The sequence below is a fragment of the Lethenteron reissneri genome, chromosome 33 (assembly GCF_015708825.2).
Source record: "Lethenteron reissneri isolate LAM-NWPU_2019-01 chromosome 33, ASM1570882v1, whole genome shotgun sequence".
Taxonomy (NCBI): domain Eukaryota; kingdom Metazoa; phylum Chordata; class Hyperoartia; order Petromyzontiformes; family Petromyzontidae; genus Lethenteron; species Lethenteron reissneri.
This window is the reverse complement of record NC_083811.1, coordinates 8,063,214-8,085,101: the sequence shown is the minus strand read 5'-3', so window position 1 is coordinate 8,085,101 and position 21,888 is coordinate 8,063,214. Positions and strand designations below refer to the sequence as shown.

At 44.4% G+C, this 21,888-nt stretch overlaps 1 protein-coding gene across 1 annotated transcript in view; it reads left to right on the top strand.

Moving 5' to 3' along the window:
- LOC133350272 (mucin-5B-like) overlaps positions 1-21,888 on the top strand; it is a 101,266-nt gene that overhangs the window by 44,873 nt on the left and 34,505 nt on the right. Inside the window, 6 exon segments of the mRNA XM_061564446.1 lie at positions 3,332-3,497; positions 7,182-7,435; positions 10,865-11,048; positions 11,213-11,438; positions 11,713-11,891; positions 15,849-15,918. Of these exon segments, the coding sequence (XP_061420430.1) occupies positions 3,332-3,497; positions 7,182-7,435; positions 10,865-11,048; positions 11,213-11,438; positions 11,713-11,891; positions 15,849-15,918 (1,079 nt within the window).

Here is a 21,888-nt window from a genome sequence, read left to right as displayed (position 1 = left end):
CAGTTCATGGAATCGTGGAAGGTTGACAACTGCACGATCGCCACCTGCAATGGCGTGGACAACATCTCCTACTCCACCAAAAAGTGCAGCGTCTCCAAGAAACCCAAGTGCCGCAACGCAATGATGGTGTACGATGCTGATGGCTGTTGCTACACCTGGAAGTGCTTCTGTGAGTATCTTTCTCACTTTCTAAAACAAACAACAATGGTTATAGATACTTTAAGATCTGTACATCGTTCGTGAGCTTCGCGAATTTTTTGCCGCATTAAATTAATTGCTTAAACATTCCTGTAATAAAAACTTTGGCCTTTCTAAAAAAATATATCATACAGTTTATTAGGTGACATTTTGAGATGGCATAGTGAATTGGAATTTACAATGCTTTGAAATATGATGAATTGATGATTTAGAATGTTGCCGTGATTTAATTTCTATTCATTTGTGTTCATGGTAGAATGTGTTCCGGTGCAATGATTATTTGTGCTTCTTCTGCCCAAAGGCAACTGCAAGGGATGGGGAGATCCCCACATCCGCACCTTCGACCAAGTTCTGTACGCATTCCTGGAAGACTGCACATACACCCTGGTGGAGGAGAAGGTTAACCGCCACCATCTCTCAATCATCACCGACAATTTCCAATTCTTCCCTGGAACCCCAGCCTCCTTCCCCAGGGGCATCACCGTCAACTACAACGGCAACTCCGTCAACATGAGCATCCCAGCCATTGTCAGGAAAAAGCAGAGCATCATCACGGTAAACATCACCCCTAATTTTTTTTCACAACCTAAGTATGTAAAAGGAAGATAATTCATCTGAGATGCCTATGTTTGGACAATGGTAATTGATTGCACTTTTGAATTTATCCAGGTTCTCTACAACAATGAGCTGGTAAAACTACCATTTTCATCAGACGGGATTGAGATTACATCCACGGATGTTATTGTGATGGTGCACATCCCTGCAATCTACTCAACGATCGTCTTCACTGGCCAGATGTATTCTATTGATCTTCCATATGAGCTCTTTGGTGACAACACCCAGGGACAGTGTGGTAAGCGAACTCTTTCAATTATTTGGGGACAAATTGACAGGTTACATGTCTACAACATTTATACAACATTATTGAAATGCACAGCAATCTTTTTTTCCTAAAGTCACTTGTAAATTGTCTATCAACGGATCCATACTCAAAGCCCCATTATTGTCGCATTTCAGGAACGTGCAACAACCAGGCCAGTGATGACTGTGTGCGCAAGAGTGGGAAGTCGGAAGCATCTGATTGCTGCCAGGTCACGGCCAAGGAGTGGATGGTGGCCGATCCCAGCAAGCCACACTGCAAATCACCAGGGCCATCGGGCAGCGTGCCTTGCCAGACTCCCACTCCAACCCCTACAGCCCCTTGTGTATTCGACCACAAACTGTGCAAGGCCATCGATAAGACGTACGCTCCCTCAACCTTAACCATGATTACGTTCAAATAACAGACTATTTTCACAAGTGCAACGTACTTTTTCATATTATATGTGACATCCTGCGCTTTCGTAATGTGAAACATTGAAGAAAATCGCTTGATTGCTGTACCGTTCGTTTTTCACTGAAGATTAAATAATGGAAGATTGCCTCGAGAGGCATTACTTTTCGAGGATAATATTTCCACTATGTTTATGGTACTGTACTTTCAAATCAGTCACCATCCACTTATTGTGTCTCTACAGGGAGTTCTCTGCTTGCTTAGAAGTGACCAGTCTATTGAGCTACATAGAGACGTGCAAGTTCGACCAGTGCAGAGTGAACTCCATTCCAGCTGGGTGCCCCAGCATCCAATCTGCAGCAGATGACTGTGCCATGCTGGGCTATTTCGTGGACTGGAGAAAAGCCACCGAAGGAGGCTGTGGTAAGAAACACCAGGACTCTCATGGATCCTTGCCCACGGCATTATTAATAAGGACTCTTACATTTGTAATAAAGGTCGTTGAAGCGACTTCTGGAATCTGGTCTTTATTCGTCTTTCATTACAACACTCCTTCACGCTGCTGACAGACAGCGTGAGAGGGATAGAAAGAGAGAGACGCGCGCAGCCACGTAGCAGCCTGGACCCGTTCTCTCGCGTGGCCTCTCCCCTTCGTCCGTTCCAGTTCTGACCACGTGTTGTTCGTCTCCACCCCTATTTAATACCCGGGTCACGTGGTACGTTTCCACCAATCCTGGTTAGCCTCTATGGAATCTTCCAGACTCCACCGTAGGCTCCCGGGACCACGCCCCTGACTCGTCTCTCCATTGGCTGTGGCTAAAGCCAGCAGAACCAATCCTCTACTTACAGCTGTCACCTTTCCATTACGTCAAGGCCACGCCCCTAGGCTTCCCCCCATTGGCTATGGACCAGGACCGGCAGAGGCAATCATCGTGACGAGTTGTGATCCGTCAATGACCCGGATATATCCTCACATTACACATTGTACATCTGTACACTGCATCATGTATTGTGATGACTGACAGCATGTAATCGAATGGTTGGGTTCACAGACTTCGACTGTCCTGTTGGAATGGAGTACAAGCCTGCAGGACCCAAACCGGTGGCATCCTGCAGTTCTGGGTAATGTGTGTTCCTATTACCAACTAGACAATGAAATATACAGAAGCTTTATGATCTCATCTTCATTTCTGTCAAGTGTAATGTGGATGCTTAAAATACTTGTTAAATATGGAATTGTAATATATGTTATGAATTGCATGTAAATGTCTATGTTTGTGCAATGCAGTGGCAGCGTTGAAATGACCACCGAACTCCGTGAGGGCTGCTTCTGTCCAGAAGGAACAATGATCTGTGACCATGCTTGCGTACCACTACCAAGTAAGATCACTGATATAGTTATCTTCACTATTGTCGCTAAATAACACATTTTGCTATCGTCAGTATTTGGAAAATAATGGGGAAATGTTTAATTATTTTCCAGCTTCAACAATACCTCCATCTACTATGCAAGAAAGTACAACCACTGTTACCTTTACCACGGAAAAACCATCAACCAATGAGGCGACAACAGCGTTCATATCCTCAGCCACATCTCTTGGGTCGTTGCCCACAACACCTGAAACAACTGCTGTATCTACAACAGTCGACAAAGGCTGTCACTCTGTAAATCCACCACGTCAAGTAAGTGAATATTTTTAATTCCTTCATCTATTGTAGCTTCTTTGACTTGACACTATGATTAATGTATGAAATACAAGAAGCTACCATGTCATGAAAGCCATGTTTTTTCCCGGTTTTTTCACGTACTAATATTTTTTTTATCAAGTTCCTCACACCGATTATGCTTCATCTTTGCAGTTCATGGAATCGTGGAAGGTTGACAACTGCACGATCGCCACCTGCAATGGCGGCGACAACATCTCCTACTCCACCAAAAAGTGCAGCGTCTCCACGAAACCCAAGTGCCGCAACGCAATGATGGTGTACGATGCTGATGGCTGTTGCTACACCTGGAAGTGCTTCTGTGAGTATCTTTCTCGCTTTCTAAAACAAACTAAATGGATTGAAACGTTATGATGGTCTCGAAACACAATGGATATGGATACTTTACGATCTGAATATTAGTGAGCTTCGCGATTTTTTGATGCATTAAGTACATTGCTTAAACATTCCTGCAATTAAAACTTGCCTTTCTAAAAATATATATAACATACAGTTTATTCGGTGACATTTTGAGATGGCATAGTGAATTGAAATTTACAATGCTGTGAAATATGATGAATGGATGGTTTAGAATGTTGCCGTGATTTAATTTCTATTCATTTGTGTTCTTGGTAGAATGTCTTCCAGTGCAATGATGATTTGTGCTTCTTCTGCCCAAAGGCAACTGCAAGGGATGGGGAGATCCCCACATCCGCACCTTTGACCAAGTTCTGTACGCATTCCTGGAAGACTGCACATACACCCTGGTGGAGGAGAAGGTTGACCGCCACCATCTCTCAATCATCACCGACAATTTCCAATTCTACCCTGGAAACCCAGCCTCCTTCCCCAGGGGCATCACCGTCAACTACAATGGCAACTCCGTCAACATGAGCATCCCAGCCATTGTCAGTAAAAGGCAGAGCATCATCACGGTAAGCATCACCGTTGTTTTTTTCCGCAACCGAAGTATGAAAACGGAAGAGCAAAATATTACACCTGAGAAGCCTATGTTTGGACAATGCTAATTGATTGCACTTTTGAATTTATCCAGGTTCTCTACAACAATGAGCTGGTAACACTACCATTTTCATCAGACGGGATTGAGATTACATCCACAGATGTTATTGTGACGGTGCACATCCCTGCAATCTACTCAACGATCGTCTTCACTGGCCAGATGTATTCTATCGATCTTCCATATGAGCTCTTTGGTGACAACACCCAGGGACAGTGTGGTAAGGGAACTCATTCAATTAGTTGAGGACAATTTGACAGGTTGCATGTCTACAACATTTATACAACATTATTGAAATCCATCGCAATCTTTTTTTCCTAAAGTCATTTGGAAATTGTCTATCATCGGATCCACACTTAAAGCCCCATTATTTTCGCATTTCAGGAACGTGCAACAACCAGGCCAGTGATGACTGTGTGCGCAAGAGTGGGAAGTCGGAAGCATCTGATTGCTGCCAGGTCACGGCCAAGGAGTGGATGGTGGCCGATCCCAGCAAGCCACACTGCAAATCACCAGGGCCATCGGGCAGCGTGCCTTGCCAGACTCCCACTCCAACCACTACAGCCCCTTGTGTATTCGACCACAAACTGTGCAAGGCCATCGATAAGACGTACGCAACCTTAACCATGATTATGTTATAATAACAGACCTAATTTTTCCAATTGCAACGCACTTTTTCGTATATATCTGACATCCAACGCTTTCATAATGTGAAACATTGAAGAAAATCGCTTGATTGGTGTACCGTTCGTTTTTGCACTGAAGATTAATTTTCGAGCATAATATTTCCACTGTGTTTATGGTACTGTACTTTCAAATCAGTCACCATCCACTTATTGCGTCTCTACAGGGAGTTTTCTGCTTGCTCAGAGGTGACCAGTCTATTGAGCTACATAGAGACGTGCAAGTTCGACCAGTGCAGAGTGAACTCCATTCCAGCTGGGTGCCCCAGCATCCAATCTGCAGCAGATGACTGTGCCATGCTGGGCTATTACGTGGACTGGAGAAAAGCCACCGAAGGAGGCTGTGGTAAGAAACACCAGGACTCTCATGGACCCTTGCCCACGGCATTATTAATCAGGACTCTTACATTTGTAATAAAGGTCGTTGAAGCGACTTCTGGAATCCGGTCTTTATTTGTCTTTCATTACAACACTCCTTCACGCTGCTGACAGACAGCGTGAGAGGGATAGAAAGAGAGAGATGCGCGCAGCCACGTGGCAGCCTGGACCCCCGCTCTCGTGTGACCTCTCCCCTTCGTTCGTTCCAGTTCTGACCACGTGTTGTTCGTCTCCACCCCTATTTAATACCTGGGTCACGTGGTACGTTTCCACCAATCCTGGTTAGCCTCTATGGAATCTTCCAGACTCCACCGTAGGCTCCCGGGACCACGCCCCTGACTCGTCTCCCCATTGGCTGTGGCTAAAGCCAGCAGAACCAATCGTCTACTTACAGCTGTCACCTTTCCATTACGACAGGGCCACGCCCCTAGGCTTCCCCCCATTGGCTATGGACCAGGACTGGCAGAGCCAATCATCGTGACGAGTTGTGATCCGTCAACGACCCGGATATATCCTCACATTACACATTGTACATCTGTGCACTGCATCATGTATTGTGATGACTGACAGCATGTAATGGAATGGTTGGGTTCACAGACTTCGAGTGTCCTGTTGGAATGGAGTACAAGCCTGCAGGACCCAAACCGGTGGCATCCTGCAGTTCTGGGTAATGTGTGTTCCTATTACCAACTAGACAATGAAACATACAAAAGCTTTATGATCTCATCTTCATTTCTGTCAAGTGTAATGTGAATGCGTAAAATACTTGTTAAAAATGGAATTGTCAACATCTGTTATGAATTGCATGTAATGTCTATGTTTGTGCAATGCAGTGGCAGCGTTGAAATGACCACCGAACTCCGTGAGGGCTGCTTCTGTCCAGAAGGAACAATGATCTGTGACCATGCTTGCGTCCCACTACCAAGTAAGATCACTGATATAGTTATCTTAACTATTGTCGCTAAATAACACATTTTGCTATCGTCAGTATTTGAAAAATAATGGGGATATTTCTAATTATTTTCCAGCTTCAACAACACCTCCATCTATTACACAAGAAAGTACAACCACTGTTACCTTTACCACGGGAAAACCATCAACCACTGAGGTGACAACAGCGTTCATATCCTCAGCCACATCTCTAGGGTCGTTGCCCACAACACCTGAAACAACTGCTGTATCTACAACAGTCGACAAAGGCTGTCGCTCTGTAAATCCACCACGTCAAGTAAGTGAATATTCTTATTGCCTTCATCTCTTGTAGCTTCCTTGACTTGACAATATGATTAATGCATGAAATACAAGATGCTACCATGTCATGAAAGCCATGTTATTATTATGTTAACATGCTAAGAATTTTTATCAAGTTCCTCACACCGATTATCCTTTATCTTTGCAGTTCATGGAATCGTGGAAGGTTGACAACTGCACGATCGCCACCTGCAATGGCGGCGACAACATCTCCTACTCCACCAAAAAGTGCAGCGTCTCCAAGAAACCCAAGTGCCGCAACGCAATGATGGTGTACGATACTGATGGCTGTTGCTACACCTGGAAGTGCTTCTGTGAGTAGCGTTCTCGCTTTCTAAAACAAACTGGATGGATTGAAACGTTTTGATGGTCTCGAAACACAATGGATATGGATGCTTTACGATCTGAATATCGTTCGAATGCTTCGCGATTTTTTCCTGCATTAAGCTCATTGCTTAAACATTCCTGTAATTAAAACTTGCCTTTCTAAAAATATATATAACATACAGTTTATTCGGTGACATTTTGAGATGGCATAGTGAATTGAAATTTACAATGCTGTGAAATATGATGAATGGATGGTTTAGAATGTTGCCGTGATTTAATTTCTATTCATTTGTGTTCTTGGTAGAATGTCTTCCAGTGCAATGATGATTTGTGCTTCTTCTGCCCAAAGGCAACTGCAAGGGATGGGGAGATCCCCACATCCGCACCTTCGACCAAGTTCTGTACGCATTCCTGGAAGACTGCACATACACCCTGGTGGAGGAGAAGGTTAACCGCCACCATCTCTCAATCATCACCGACAATTTCCAATTCTTCCCTGGAACCCCAGCCTCCTTCCCCAGGGGCATCACTGTCAACTACAACGGCAACTCCGTCAACATGAGCATCCCAGCCATTGTCAGGAAAAAGCAGAGCATCATCACGGTAAACATCACCACTATATTTTTTCACAACCTAAGTAAGTAAAAGGAAGATAATTCATCTGAGATGCCTATGTTTGGACAATGGTAATTGATTGCACTTTTGAATTTATCCAGGTTCTCTACAACAATGAGCTGGTAACACTACCATTTTCATCAGACGGGATTGAGATTACATCCACAGATGTTATTGTGACGGTGCACATCCCTGCAATCTACTCAACGATCGTCTTCACTGGCCAGATGTATTCTATCGATCTTCCATATGAGCTCTTTGGTGACAACACCCAGGGACAGTGTGGTAAGGGAACTCATTCAATTAGTTGAGGACAATTTGACAGGATGCATGTCCACAACATTTATACAACATTATTGAAATCCATCGCAATCTTTTTTTCCTAAAGTCATTTGGAAATTGTCTATCATCGGATCCACACTTAAAGCCCCATTATTTTCGCATTTCAGGAACGTGCAACAACCAGGCCAGTGATGACTGTGTGCGCAAGAGTGGGAAGTCGGAAGCATCTGATTGCTGCCAGGTCACGGCCAAGGAGTGGATGGTGGCCGATCCCAGCAAGCCACACTGCAAATCACCAGGGCCATCGGGCAGCGTGCCTTGCCAGACTCCCACTCCAACCACTACAGCCCCTTGTGTATTCGACCACAAACTGTGCAAGGCCATCGATAAGACGTACGCAACCTTAACCATGATTATGTTATAATAACAGACCTAATTTTTCCAATTGCAACGCACTTTTTCGTATATATCTGACATCCAACGCTTTCATAATGTGAAACATTGAAGAAAATCGCTTGATTGGTGTACCGTTCGTTTTTGCACTGAAGATTAATTTTCGAGCATAATATTTCCACTGTGTTTATGGTACTGTACTTTCAAATCAGTCACCATCCACTTATTGCGTCTCTACAGGGAGTTTTCTGCTTGCTCAGAGGTGACCAGTCTATTGAGCTACATAGAGACGTGCAAGTTCGACCAGTGCAGAGTGAACTCCATTCCAGCTGGGTGCCCCAGCATCCAATCTGCAGCAGATGACTGTGCCATGCTGGGCTATTACGTGGACTGGAGAAAAGCCACCGAAGGAGGCTGTGGTAAGAAACACCAGGACTCTCATGGACCCTTGCCCACGGCATTATTAATCAGGACTCTTACATTTGTAATAAAGGTCGTTGAAGCGACTTCTGGAATCCGGTCTTTATTTGTCTTTCATTACAACACTCCTTCACGCTGCTGACAGACAGCGTGAGAGGGATAGAAAGAGAGAGATGCGCGCAGCCACGTGGCAGCCTGGACCCCCGCTCTCGTGTGGCCTCTCCCCTTCGTTCGTTCCAGTTCTGACCACGTGTTGTTCGTCTCCACCCCTATTTAATACCTGGGTCACGTGGTACGTTTCCACCAATCCTGGTTAGCCTCTATGGAATCTTCCAGACTCCACCGTAGGCTCCCGGGACCACGCCCCTGACTCGTCTCCCCATTGGCTGTGGCTAAAGCCAGCAGAACCAATCGTCTACTTACAGCTGTCACCTTTCCATTACGACAGGGCCACGCCCCTAGGCTTCCCCCCATTGGCTATGGACCAGGACTGGCAGAGCCAATCATCGTGACGAGTTGTGATCCGTCAACGACCCGGATATATCCTCACATTACACATTGTACATCTGTGCACTGCATCATGTATTGTGATGACTGACAGCATGTAATGGAATGGTTGGGTTCACAGACTTCGAGTGTCCTGTTGGAATGGAGTACAAGCCTGCAGGACCCAAACCGGTGGCATCCTGCAGTTCTGGGTAATGTGTGTTCCTATTACCAACTAGACAATGAAACATACAAAAGCTTTATGATCTCATCTTCATTTCTGTCAAGTGTAATGTGAATGCGTAAAATACTTGTTAAAAATGGAATTGTCAACATCTGTTATGAATTGCATGTAATGTCTATGTTTGTGCAATGCAGTGGCAGCGTTGAAATGACCACCGAACTCGGTGAGGGCTGCTTCTGTCCAGAAGGAACAATGATCTGTGACCATGCTTGCGTCCCACTACCAAGTAAGATCACTGATATAGTTATCTTAACTATTGTCGCTAAATAACACATTTTGCTATCGTCAGTATTTGAAAAATAATGGGGATATTTCTAATTATTTTCCAGCTTCAACAACACCTCCATCTATTACACAAGAAAGTACAACCACTGTTACCTTTACCACGGGAAAACCATCAACCACTGAGGTGACAACAGCGTTCATATCCTCAGCCACATCTCTAGGGTCGTTGCCCACAACACCTGAAACAACTGCTGTATCTACAACAGTCGACAAAGGCTGTCGCTCTGTAAATCCACCACGTCAAGTAAGTGAATATTCTTATTGCCTTCATCTCTTGTAGCTTCCTTGACTTGACAATATGATTAATGCATAAATACAAGATGCTACCATGTCATGAAAGCCATGTTATTATTATTTTAACATGCTAAGAATTTTTATCAAGTTCCTCACACCGATTATCCTTTATCTTTGCAGTTCATGGAATCGTGGAAGGTTGACAACTGCACGATCGCCACCTGCAATGGCGGCGACAACATCTCCTACTCCACCAAAAAGTGCAGCGTCTCCAAGAAACCCAAGTGCCGCAACGCAATGATGGTGTACGATACTGATGGCTGTTGCTACACCTGGAAGTGCTTCTGTGAGTAGCGTTCTCGCTTTCTAAAACAAACTGGATGGATTGAAACGTTTTGATGGTCTCAAAACACAATGGATATGGATGCTTTACGATCTGAATATCGTTCGAATGCTTCGCGATTTTTTCCTGCATTAAGCTCATTGCTTAAACATTCCTGTAATTAAAACTTGCCTTTCTAAAAAAATATATCATACAGTTTATTAGGTGACATTTTGAGATAGCATAGTGAATTGAAATTTACAATGCTTTGAATCATGATGAATTGATGATTTAGAATGTTGCCGTGATTTAATTTCTATTAATTTGTGTTCTTGGTAGAATGTGTTCCAGTGCAATGATGATTTGTGCTTCTTCTGCCCAAAGGCAACTGCAAGGGATGGGGAGATCCCCACATCCGCACCTTCGACCAAGTTCTGTACGCATTCCTGGAAGACTGCACATACACCCTGGTGGAGGAGAAGGTTAACCGCCACCATCTCTCAATCATCACCGACAATTTCCAATTCTTCCCTGGAACCCCAGCCTCCTTCCCCAGGGGCATCACTGTCAACTACAACGGCAACTCCGTCAACATGAGCATCCCAGCCATTGTCAGGAAAAAGCAGAGCATCATCTCGGTAAACATCACCACTATATTTTTTCACAACCTAAGTATGTAAAAGAAAGATAATTCATCTGAGATGCCTATGTTTGGACAATGGTAATTGATTGCACTTTTGAATTTATCCAGGTTCTCTACAACAATGAGCTGGTAAAACTACCATTTTCATCAGACGGGATTGAGATTACATCCACGGATGTTATTGTGACGGTGCACATCCCTGCAATCTACTCAACGATCGTCTTCACTGGCCAGATGTATTCTATTGATCTTCCATATGAGCTCTTTGGTGACAACACCCAGGGACAGTGTGGTAAGCGAACTCTTTCAATTATTTGGGGACAAATTGACAGGTTACATGTCTACAACATTTATACAACATTATTGAAATGCACAGCAATCTTTTTTTCCTAAAGTCACTTGTAAATTGTCTATCAACGGATCCATACTCAAAGCCCCATTATTGTCGCATTTTAGGAACGTGCAACAACCAGGCCAGTGATGACTGTGTGCGCAAGAGTGGGAAGTCGGAAGCATCTGATTGCTGCCAGGTCACGGCCAAGGAGTGGATGGTGGCCGATCCCAGCAAGCCACACTGCAAATCACCAGGGCCATCGGGCAGCGTGCCTTGCCAGACTCCCACTCCAACCCCTACAGCCCCTTGTGTATTCGACCACAAACTGTGCAAGGCCATCGATAAGACGTACGCTCCCTCAACCTTAACCATGATTACGTTCAAATAACAGACTATTTTCACAAGTGCAACGTACTTTTTCATATTATATGTGACATCCTGCGCTTTCGTAATGTGAAACATTGAAGAAAATCGCTTGATTGCTGTACCGTTCGTTTTTCACTGAAGATTAAATAATGGAAGATTGCCTCGAGAGGCATTACTTTTCGAGGATAATATTTCCACTGTGTTTATGGTACTGTACTTTCAAATCAGTCACCATTCACTTATTGTGTCTCTACAGGGAGTTCTCTGCTTGCTTAGAAGTGACCAGTCTATTGAGCTACATAGAGACGTGCAAGTTCGACCAGTGCAGAGTGAACTCCATTCCAGCTGGGTGCCCCAGCATCCAATCTGCAGCAGATGACTGTGCCATGCTGGGCTATTTCGTGGACTGGAGAAAAGCCACCGAAGGAGGCTGTGGTAAGAAACACCAGGACTCTCATGGATACTTGCCCACGGCATTATTAATAAGGACTCTTACATTTGTAATAAAGGTCGTTGAAGCGACTTCTGGAATCTGGTCTTTATTCGTTTTTCATTACAACACTCCTTCACGCTGCTGACAGACAGCGTGAGAGGGATAGAAAGAGAGAGACGCGCGCAGCCACGTAGCAGCCTGGACCCGTTCTCTCGCGTGGCCTCTCCCCTTCGTCCGTTCCAGTTCTGACCACGTGTTGTTCGTCTCCACCCCTATTTAATACCCGGGTCACGTGGTACGTTTCCACCAATCCTGGTTAGCCTCTATGGAATCTTCCAGACTCCACCGTAGGCTCCCGGGACCACGCCCCTGACTCGTCTCTCCATTGGCTGTGGCTAAAGCCAGCAGAACCAATCCTCTACTTACAGCTGTCACCTTTCCATTACGTCAAGGCCACGCCCCTAGGCTTCCCCCCATTGGCTATGGACCAGGACCGGCAGAGGCAATCATCGTGACGAGTTGTGATCCGTCAATGACCCGGATATATCCTCACATTACACATTGTACATCTGTACACTGCATCATGTATTGTGATGACTGACAGCATGTAATCGAATGGTTGGGTTCACAGACTTCGACTGTCCTGTTGGAATGGAGTACAAGCCTGCAGGACCCAAACCGGTGGCATCCTGCAGTTCTGGGTAATGTGTGTTCCTATTACCAACTAGACAATGAAATATACAGAAGCTTTATGATCTCATCTTCATTTCTGTCAAGTGTAATGTGGATGCTTAAAATACTTGTTAAATATGGAATTGTAATATATGTTATGAATTGCATGTAAATGTCTATGTTTGTGCAATGCAGTGGCAGCGTTGAAATGACCACCGAACTCCGTGAGGGCTGCTTCTGTCCAGAAGGAACAATGATCTGTGACCATGCTTGCGTACCACTACCAAGTAAGATCACTGATATAGTTATCTTCACTATTGTCGCTAATAACACATTTTGCTATCGTCAGTATTTGGAAAATAATGGGGAAATGTTTAATTATTTTCCAGCTTCAACAATACCTCCATCTACTACGCAAGAAAGTACAACCACTGTTACCTTTACCACGGAAAAAACCATCACCAATGAGGCGACAACAGCGTTCATATCCTCAGCCACATCTCTTGGGTCGTTGCCCACAACACCTGAAACAACTGCTGTATCTACAACAGTCGACAAAGGCTGTCACTCTGTAAATCCACCACGTCAAGTAAGTGAATATTTTTAATTCCTTCATCTATGTAGCTTCTTTGACTTGACACTATGATTAATGTATGAAATACAAGAGGCTACCATGTCATGAAAGCCATGTTTTTTTCCCGGTTTTTTCACGTACTAATATTTTTTTTATCAAGTTCCTCACACCGATTATGCTTCATCTTTGCAGTTCATGGAATCGTGGAAGGTTGACAACTGCACGATCGCCACCTGCAATGGCGGCGACAACATCTCCTACTCCACCAAAAAGTGCAGCGTCTCCACGAAACCCAAGTGCCGCAACGCAATGATGGTGTACGATGCTGATGGCTGTTGCTACACCTGGAAGTGCTTCTGTGAGTATCTTTCTCGCTTTCTAAAACAAACTAAATGGATTGAAACGTTATGATGGTCTCGAAACACAATGGATATGGATACTTACGATCTGAATATTAGTGAGCTTCGCGATTTTTTGATGCATTAAGTACATTGCTTAAACATTCCTGCAATTAAAACTTGCCTTTCTAAAAATATATATAACATACAGTTTATTCGGTGACATTTTGAGATGGCATAGTGAATTGAAATTTACAATGCTGTGAAATATGATGAATGGATGGTTTAGAATGTGCCGTGATTTAATTTCTATTCATTTGTGTTCCTTGGTAGAATGTCTTCCAGTGCAATGATGATTTGTGCTTCTTCTGCCCAAAGGCAACTGCAAGGGATGGGGAGATCCCCACATCCGCACCTTTGACCAAGTTCTGTACGCATTCCTGGAAGACTGCACATACACCCTGGTGGAGGAGAAGGTTGACCGCCACCATCTCTCAATCATCACCGACAATTTCCAATTCTACCCTGGAAACCCAGCCTCCTTCCCCAGGGGCATCACCGTCAACTACAATGGCAACTCCGTCAACATGAGCATCCCAGCCATTGTCAGTAAAAGGCAGAGCATCATCACGGTAAGCATCACCGTTGTTTTTTTCCGCAACCGAAGTATGAAAACGGAAGAGCAAAATATTACACCTGAGAAGCCTATGTTTGGACAATGCTAATTGATTGCACTTTTGAATTTATCCAGGTTCTCTACAACAATGAGCTGGTAACACTACCATTTTCATCAGACGGGATTGAGATTACATCCACAGATGTTATTGTGACGGTGCACATCCCTGCAATCTACTCAACGATCGTCTTCACTGGCCAGATGTATTCTATCGATCTTCCATATGAGCTCTTGGTGACAACACCCAGGACAGTGTGGTAAGGGAACTCTTTCAATTAGTTGGGGACAATTTGACAGGTTACATGTCTACAACATTTATACAACATTATTGAAATACATCACAATCTTTTTTTCCTAAAGTCACTTAGTAAATTGTCTATCAACGATCCACTTAGCTCCATTATTTCGCAATTTCAGGAACGTGCAACAACCAGGCCAGTGATGACTGTGTGCGCAAGAGTGGGAAGTCGGAAGCATCTGATTGCTGCCAGGTCACGGCCAAGGAGTGGATGGTGGCCGATCCCAGCAAGCCACACTGCAAATCACCAGGGCCATCGGGCAGCGTGCCTTGCCAGACTCCCACTCCAACCACTACAGCCCCTTGTGTATTCGACCACAAACTGTGCAAGGCCATCGATAAGAACGTACGCCAACCTTAACCATGATTATGTTAAATAACAGACCTATTTTCACAATTGCAACGTACTTTTTCATATTATATGTGACATCCTGCGCTTTCGTAATGTGAAAACATTGAAGAAAATCGCTTGCTTGGTGTACCGTTTCGTTTTTCACTGAAGATTAAATAATGGAAGATTGCCTCGAGAGGCATTACTTTCGAGGATAATATTTCCACTGTGTTTTATGGTTACTGTACTTCAAATCAGTCACCATCCACGTATTGTGTCTCTACAGGGAGTTTCTTCTGCTTGCTTAGAAGTGACCAGTCTATTGAGCTACATAGAGACGGCAAGTTCGACCAGTGCAGAGTGAACGCCATTCCAGCTTGGGTGCCCAGCATCCAATCTGCAGCGATGACGGTGCCATGCTGGGCTATTTCGTGGACTGGAGAAAAGCCACCGAAGGAGGCTGTGGTAAGAAACACCAGGAATCGCAGGATCCTTGCCCACGGCATTATTAATAAGGGACTCTTAACATTTGTAATAAAGGTCGTTTGAAGCGACTTCTGGAATCTGGGTCTTTATTCGTCTTCATTACAAACACTCCTTCACGCTGCTGACAGACAGGGTGAGAGGGATAGAAAGAGAGAGACGCGCGCAGCCACGTAGCAGCCTGGACCCGTTCTCTCGCGTGGCCTCTCCCCTTCGTCCGTTCCAGTTCTGACCACGTGTTGTTCGTCACGTGGTACGTTTCCACCAATCCTGGTTAGCCTCTATGGAATCTTCCAGACTCCACCGTAGGCTCCCGGGACCACGCCCCTGACTCGTCTCTCCATTGGCTGTGGCTAAAGCCAGCAAACCAATCCTCTACTTACAGCTGTCACCTTTCCATTACGTCAGGGCCACGCCCCTAGGCTTCCCCCCATTGGCTATGGACCAGGACGGCAGAGCCAATCATCGTGACAAGTTGTGATCCGTCAACGACCCGGATATATCCTCACATTACACATTGTACATCTGTACACTGCATCATGTATTGTGATGACTGACAGCATGTAATCGAATGGTTGGGTTCACAGACTTCGAGTGTCCTGTTGGAATGGAGTACAAGCCTGCAGGACCCAAACCGGTGGCATCCTGCAGTTCTGGGTAATGTGTTCCTATTACCAACTAGACAATGAAATATACAAAAGCTTTATGATCTCATCTTCATTTCTGTCAAGTGTAATGTGGATGCTAAAATACTTGTTAAATATGGAATTGTCATATATGTTAGAATTGTACGTAAATGTCTATGTTTTGCAATGCAGTGCAGCGTGAAATGACCACTGAACTCCGTGAGGGCTGCTTCTGTCCAGAAGGAACAATGATCTGTGACCATGCTTGCGTCCCACTACCAAGTAAGATCACTGATATAGTTATCGTCACTATTGTCGCTAAATAACACATTTTTCTATCGTCAGTATTTGGAAAATAATGGGGAAATGTTTAATTATTTTCCAGCTTCAACAATACCTCCATCTACTACGCAAGAAAGAACAACCACTGTTACCTTTACCACGGGAAAACCATCAACCACTGAGGTTCCAACACCAGCTGTAACCACAACCGTCCACGAACCAATTACTACAGTTGTGCTAACTACCACAACTCTGTCTATGGCTGGATCAACACCTGGCCAATCAACTGCACCCCAGTCACAAACAACAGCTCATGTTGAACAAACGACCACATCCCGCAAAGTGGTGGGACACCAGTCCAAACAACGATTTCAGAGCCACAAAATCTACCTCATCTGGTGAAACATCACGGCTCCTTTATCCACCACAGCGTTCATATCTCAGTCACATCTCTTGGGTCGTTGCCCACAACACCTGAAACAACTGCTGTATCTACAACAGTCGACAAAGGCTGTCGCTCTGTAAATCCACCACGTCAAGTAAGTGAATATTCTTAATGCCTTCATCTCTTGTAGCTTCTTTGACTTGACACTATGATTAATGCATGGAATACAAGATGCACCCATGTCATGAAAGCCATGTTATTATTATTTTAACATGCTAAGAATTTTTATCAAGTTCCTCACACCGATTATCCTTATCTTTGCAGTTCATGGAATCGTGGAAGGTTGACAACTGCACGATCGCCACTGCAATGGCGGGGACAACATCTCCTACTCCACCAAAAAGTGCAGCGTCTCCAAGAAACCCAAGTGCCGCAACGCAATGATGGTGTACGATGCTGATGGCTGTTGCTACACCTGGAAGTGCTTCTGTGAGTCTTTCGCTTTCTAAAACAAACTGATGGATTGAAACGTTTGATGGTCTCGAAACACAATGGATATGGATACTTTACGATCTGACATCGTTCGTGGCTTCGCGATTTTTTGCGATTAATCATTGCTTAAACATTCCTGTAATAAAACTTGCCTTTCTAAAAAAATATCATACAGTTTATTAGGTGACATTTTGAGATGGCATAGTGAATTGAATTTACAATGCTTTGAATATGATGAATTGATGATTTAGAATGTTGCCGTGATTTAATTTCTATTCATTTGTGTCTTGGTAGAATGTGTTCCAGTGCAATGATATTTGTGCTTCTTCTGCCCAAAGGCAACTGCAAGGGATGGGGAGATCCCCACATCCGCACCTTCGACCAAGTTCTGTACGCATTCCTGGAAGACTGCACATACACCCTGGTGGAGGAGAAGGTTAACCGCCACCATCTCTCAATCATCACCGACAATTTCCAATTCTTCCCTGGAACCCCAGCCTCCTTCCCCAGGGGCATCACTGTCAACTACAACGGCAACTCCGTCAACATGAGCATCCCAGCTATTGTCAGTAAAAAGGCAGAGCATCATCACGGTAAACATCACCACTATTTTTTTCACAACCTAAGTATGTAAAAGGAAGATAATTCATCTGAGATGCCTATGTTTGGACAATGGTAATTGATTGCACTTTTGAATTTATCCAGGTTCTCTACAACAATGAGCTGGTAAAACTACCATTTTCATCAGACGGGATTGAGATTACATCCACGGATGTTATTGTGACGGTGCACATCCCTGCAATCTACTCAACGATCGTCTTCACTGGCCAGATGTATTCTATTGATCTTCCATATGAGCTCTTTGGTGACAACACCCAGGGACAGTGTGGTAAGCGAACTCTTTCAATTATTTGGGGACAAATTGACAGGTTACATGTCTACAACATTTATACAACATTATTGAAATGCACAGCAATCTTTTTTTCCTAAAGTCACTTGTAAATTGTCTATCAACGGATCCATACTCAAAGCCCCATTATTGTCGCATTTTAGGAACGTGCAACAACCAGGCCAGTGATGACTGTGTGCGCAAGAGTGGGAAGTCGGAAGCATCTGATTGCTGCCAGGTCACGGCCAAGGAGTGGATGGTGGCCGATCCCAGCAAGCCACACTGCAAATCACCAGGGCCATCGGGCAGCGTGCCTTGCCAGACTCCCACTCCAACCCCTACAGCCCCTTGTGTATTCGACCACAAACTGTGCAAGGCCATCGATAAGACGTACGCTCCCTCAACCTTAACCATGATTACGTTCAAATAACAGACTATTTTCACAAGTGCAACGTACTTTTTCATATTATATGTGACATCCTGCGCTTTCGTAATGTGAAACATTGAAGAAAATCGCTTGATTGCTGTACCGTTCGTTTTTCACTGAAGATTAAATAATGGAAGATTGCCTCGAGAGGCATTACTTTTCGAGGATAATATTTCCACTGTGTTTATGGTACTGTACTTTCAAATCAGTCACCATCCACTTATTGTGTCTCTACAGGGAGTTCTCTGCTTGCTTAGAAGTGACCAGTCTATTGAGCTACATAGAGACGTGCAAGTTCGACCAGTGCAGAGTGAACTCCATTCCAGCTGGGTGCCCCAGCATCCAATCTGCAGCAGATGACTGTGCCATGCTGGGCTATTTCGTGGACTGGAGAAAAGCCACCGAAGGAGGCTGTGGTAAGAAACACCAGGACTCTCATGGATCCTTGCCCACGGCATTATTAATAAGGACTCTTACATTTGTAATAAAGGTCGTTGAAGCGACTTCTGGAATCTGGTCTTAATTCGTCTTTCATTACAACACTCCTTCACGCTGCTTACAGACAGCGTGAGAGGGATAGAAAGAGAGAGACGCGCGCAGCCACGTGGCAGCCTGGACCCCCGCCTCTCTCGCGTAGCCTCTCACCTTCGTTCCGTTCCAGTTCTGACCACGTGTTGTTCGTCTCCACCCCTATTTAATACCCGGTTCACGTGGTACGTTTCCACCACAATCCTGGGTTAGCCTCTATGGAATCTTCCAGACTCCACCGTAGGCTCCCGGGACCACCCCCTGACTCGTCTCTCCATTGGCTGTGGCTAAAGCCAGCAGAACCAATCCTCTACTTACAGCTGTCACCTTTCCATTACGTCAAGGGCCACGCCCCTAGGCTCCCCCCATTGGCTATGGACCAGGACCGGCAGAGGCAATCATCGTGACGAGTTGTGATCCGTGCATGACCCGGATATATCCTCACATTACACATTGTACATCTGTACACTGCATCATGTATTTGATGACTGACAGCATGTAATCGAATGGTTGGGTTCACAGACTTCGACTGGTCCTGTTGGAATGGAGTACAAGCCTGCAGGACCCAAACCGGTGGGCATCCTGCAGTTCTGGGTAATGTGTGTTCCTATTACCAACTAGACAATGAATATACAGAAGCCTTTATGATCTCATCGTTCATTTCTGTCAGTGTAATGTGGATGCTTAAAATACTTGTAAATATGGAATTGTAAATATGTTATGAATTGCATGTAATGTCTATGTTTGTGCAATGCAGTTGGCAGCGGTGAAATGACCACCGAACTCCGTGAGGGCTGCTTCTGTCCAGAAGGACAATGATCTGTCGACCATGCTTGCGTACCACTACCAAGTAAGATCACTGATATAGTTATCTTCACTATTGTCGCTAAATAACACATTTTGCTATCGTCAGTATTGGAAAATAATGGGGAAATGTTTAATTATTTTCCAGCTTCAACAATACCCTCCATCTACTACGCAAGAAAGTACAACCACTGTTACCTTTACCACGGAAAAACCATCAACCAATGAGGCGACAACAGCGTTCATATCCTCAGCCACATCTCTTGGGTCGTTGCCCACAACACCTGAAACAACTGCTGTATCTACAACAGTCGACAAAGGCTGTCGCTCTGTAAATCCACCACGTCAAGTAAGTGAATATTTTTAATTCCTTCATCTATTGTAGCTTCTTTGACTTGACACTATGATTAATGTATGAAATACAAGAGGCTACCATGTCATGAAAGCCATGTTTTTTCCCGGTTTTTTCACGTACTAATATTTTTTTTATCAAGTTCCTCACACCGATTATGCTTCATCTTTGCAGTTCATGGAATCGTGGAAGGTTGACAACTGCACGATCGCCACCTGCAATGGCGGCGACAACATCTCCTACTCCACCAAAAAGTGCAGCGTCTCCACGAAACCCAAGTGCCGCAACGCAATGATGGTGTACGATGCTGATGGCTGTTGCTACACCTGGAAGTGCTTCTGTGAGTATCCTTTCTCACTTTCTAAAACAAACAACAATGGTTATGGAACTTTAAGATCTGTACATCGTTCGTGAGGCTTCGCGAATTTTTTGCCGCATTAAATTAATTGCTTAAACATTCCTGTAATAAAAACTTTGGCCTTTCTAAAAAAATATATCATACAGTTTATTAGGTGACATTTTGAGATGGCATAGTGAATTGGAATTTACAATGCTTTGAAATATGATGAATTGATGATTTAGAATGTTGCGTGATTTAATTTCTATTCATTTGTGTTCATGGTAGAATGGTGTTCCAGTGCAATGATTATTTGTGCCTTCTTCTGCCCAAAGGCAACTGCAAGGGATGGGGAGATCCCCACATCCGCACCTTTCGACCAAGTTCTGTACGTATTCCTGGAAGACTGCACATACACCCTGGTGGAGGAGAAGGTTAACCGCCACCATCTCTCAATCATCACCGACAATTTCCAATTCTACCCTGGAAACCCAGCCTCCTTCCCCAGGGGCATCACCGTCAACTACAACGGCAACTCCGTCAACATGAGCATCCCAGCCATTGTCAGTAAAAGGCAGGCATCATCACGGTAAGCATCACCGTTGTTTTTTTCCGCAACCGAAGTATGAAAAAGGAAGAGCAAAATAATACACCTGAGATGCCTATGTTTGGACAATGGTAATTGATTGCACTTTTGAATTGATCCAGGTTCTCTACAACAATGAGCTGGTAACACTACCATTTTCATCAGACGGGATTGAGATTACATCCACAGATGTTATTGTGACGGTGCAAATCCCTGCAATCTACTCAACGATCGTCTTCACTGGCCAGATGTATTCTATCGATCTTCCATATGAGCTCTTTGGTGACAACACCCAGGGACAGTGTGGTAAGTGACTCATTCAATTCTTTGGGGACAATTTTCAGGTTGCATGTCCAACATTTTCCAACATTATTGAAATGCATCACAATCTTTTTTCCTAAAGTCACTTGGAAATTGTCTATCACGGATCCACACTCAAAGGGCCCATTATTTTCGCATTCAGGAACGTGCAACAACCAGGGCAGTGATGACTGCGTGCGCAAGAGTGGGAAGTCGGAAGCATCTGATGCTGCCCCATCACGGCCAAGGAGTGGATGGTGGCCGATCCCAGCAAGCCACACTGCAAATCACCAGGGCCATCGGGCAGCGTGCCTTGCGAGACATCCACTCCAACCACTACAGCCCCTTGTGTATTCGACCACAAACTGTGCAAGGCCATCGATAAGACGTACGCAACATTAGCCATGATTATGTTATAATAACACACGTCATTTTTCCAATTGCAATGCACTTTTTCGTATATATCTGACATCCAACGCTTGTGTAATGTGAAACATTGAAGAAAATCTCTTGATTGGTGTACCGTTCGTTTTTTGCACTGAATATTAATTTTCGAGCATAATATTTCCACTGTGTTTACGGTACTGTACTTTAAAATCAGTCACCATCCACTTATTGT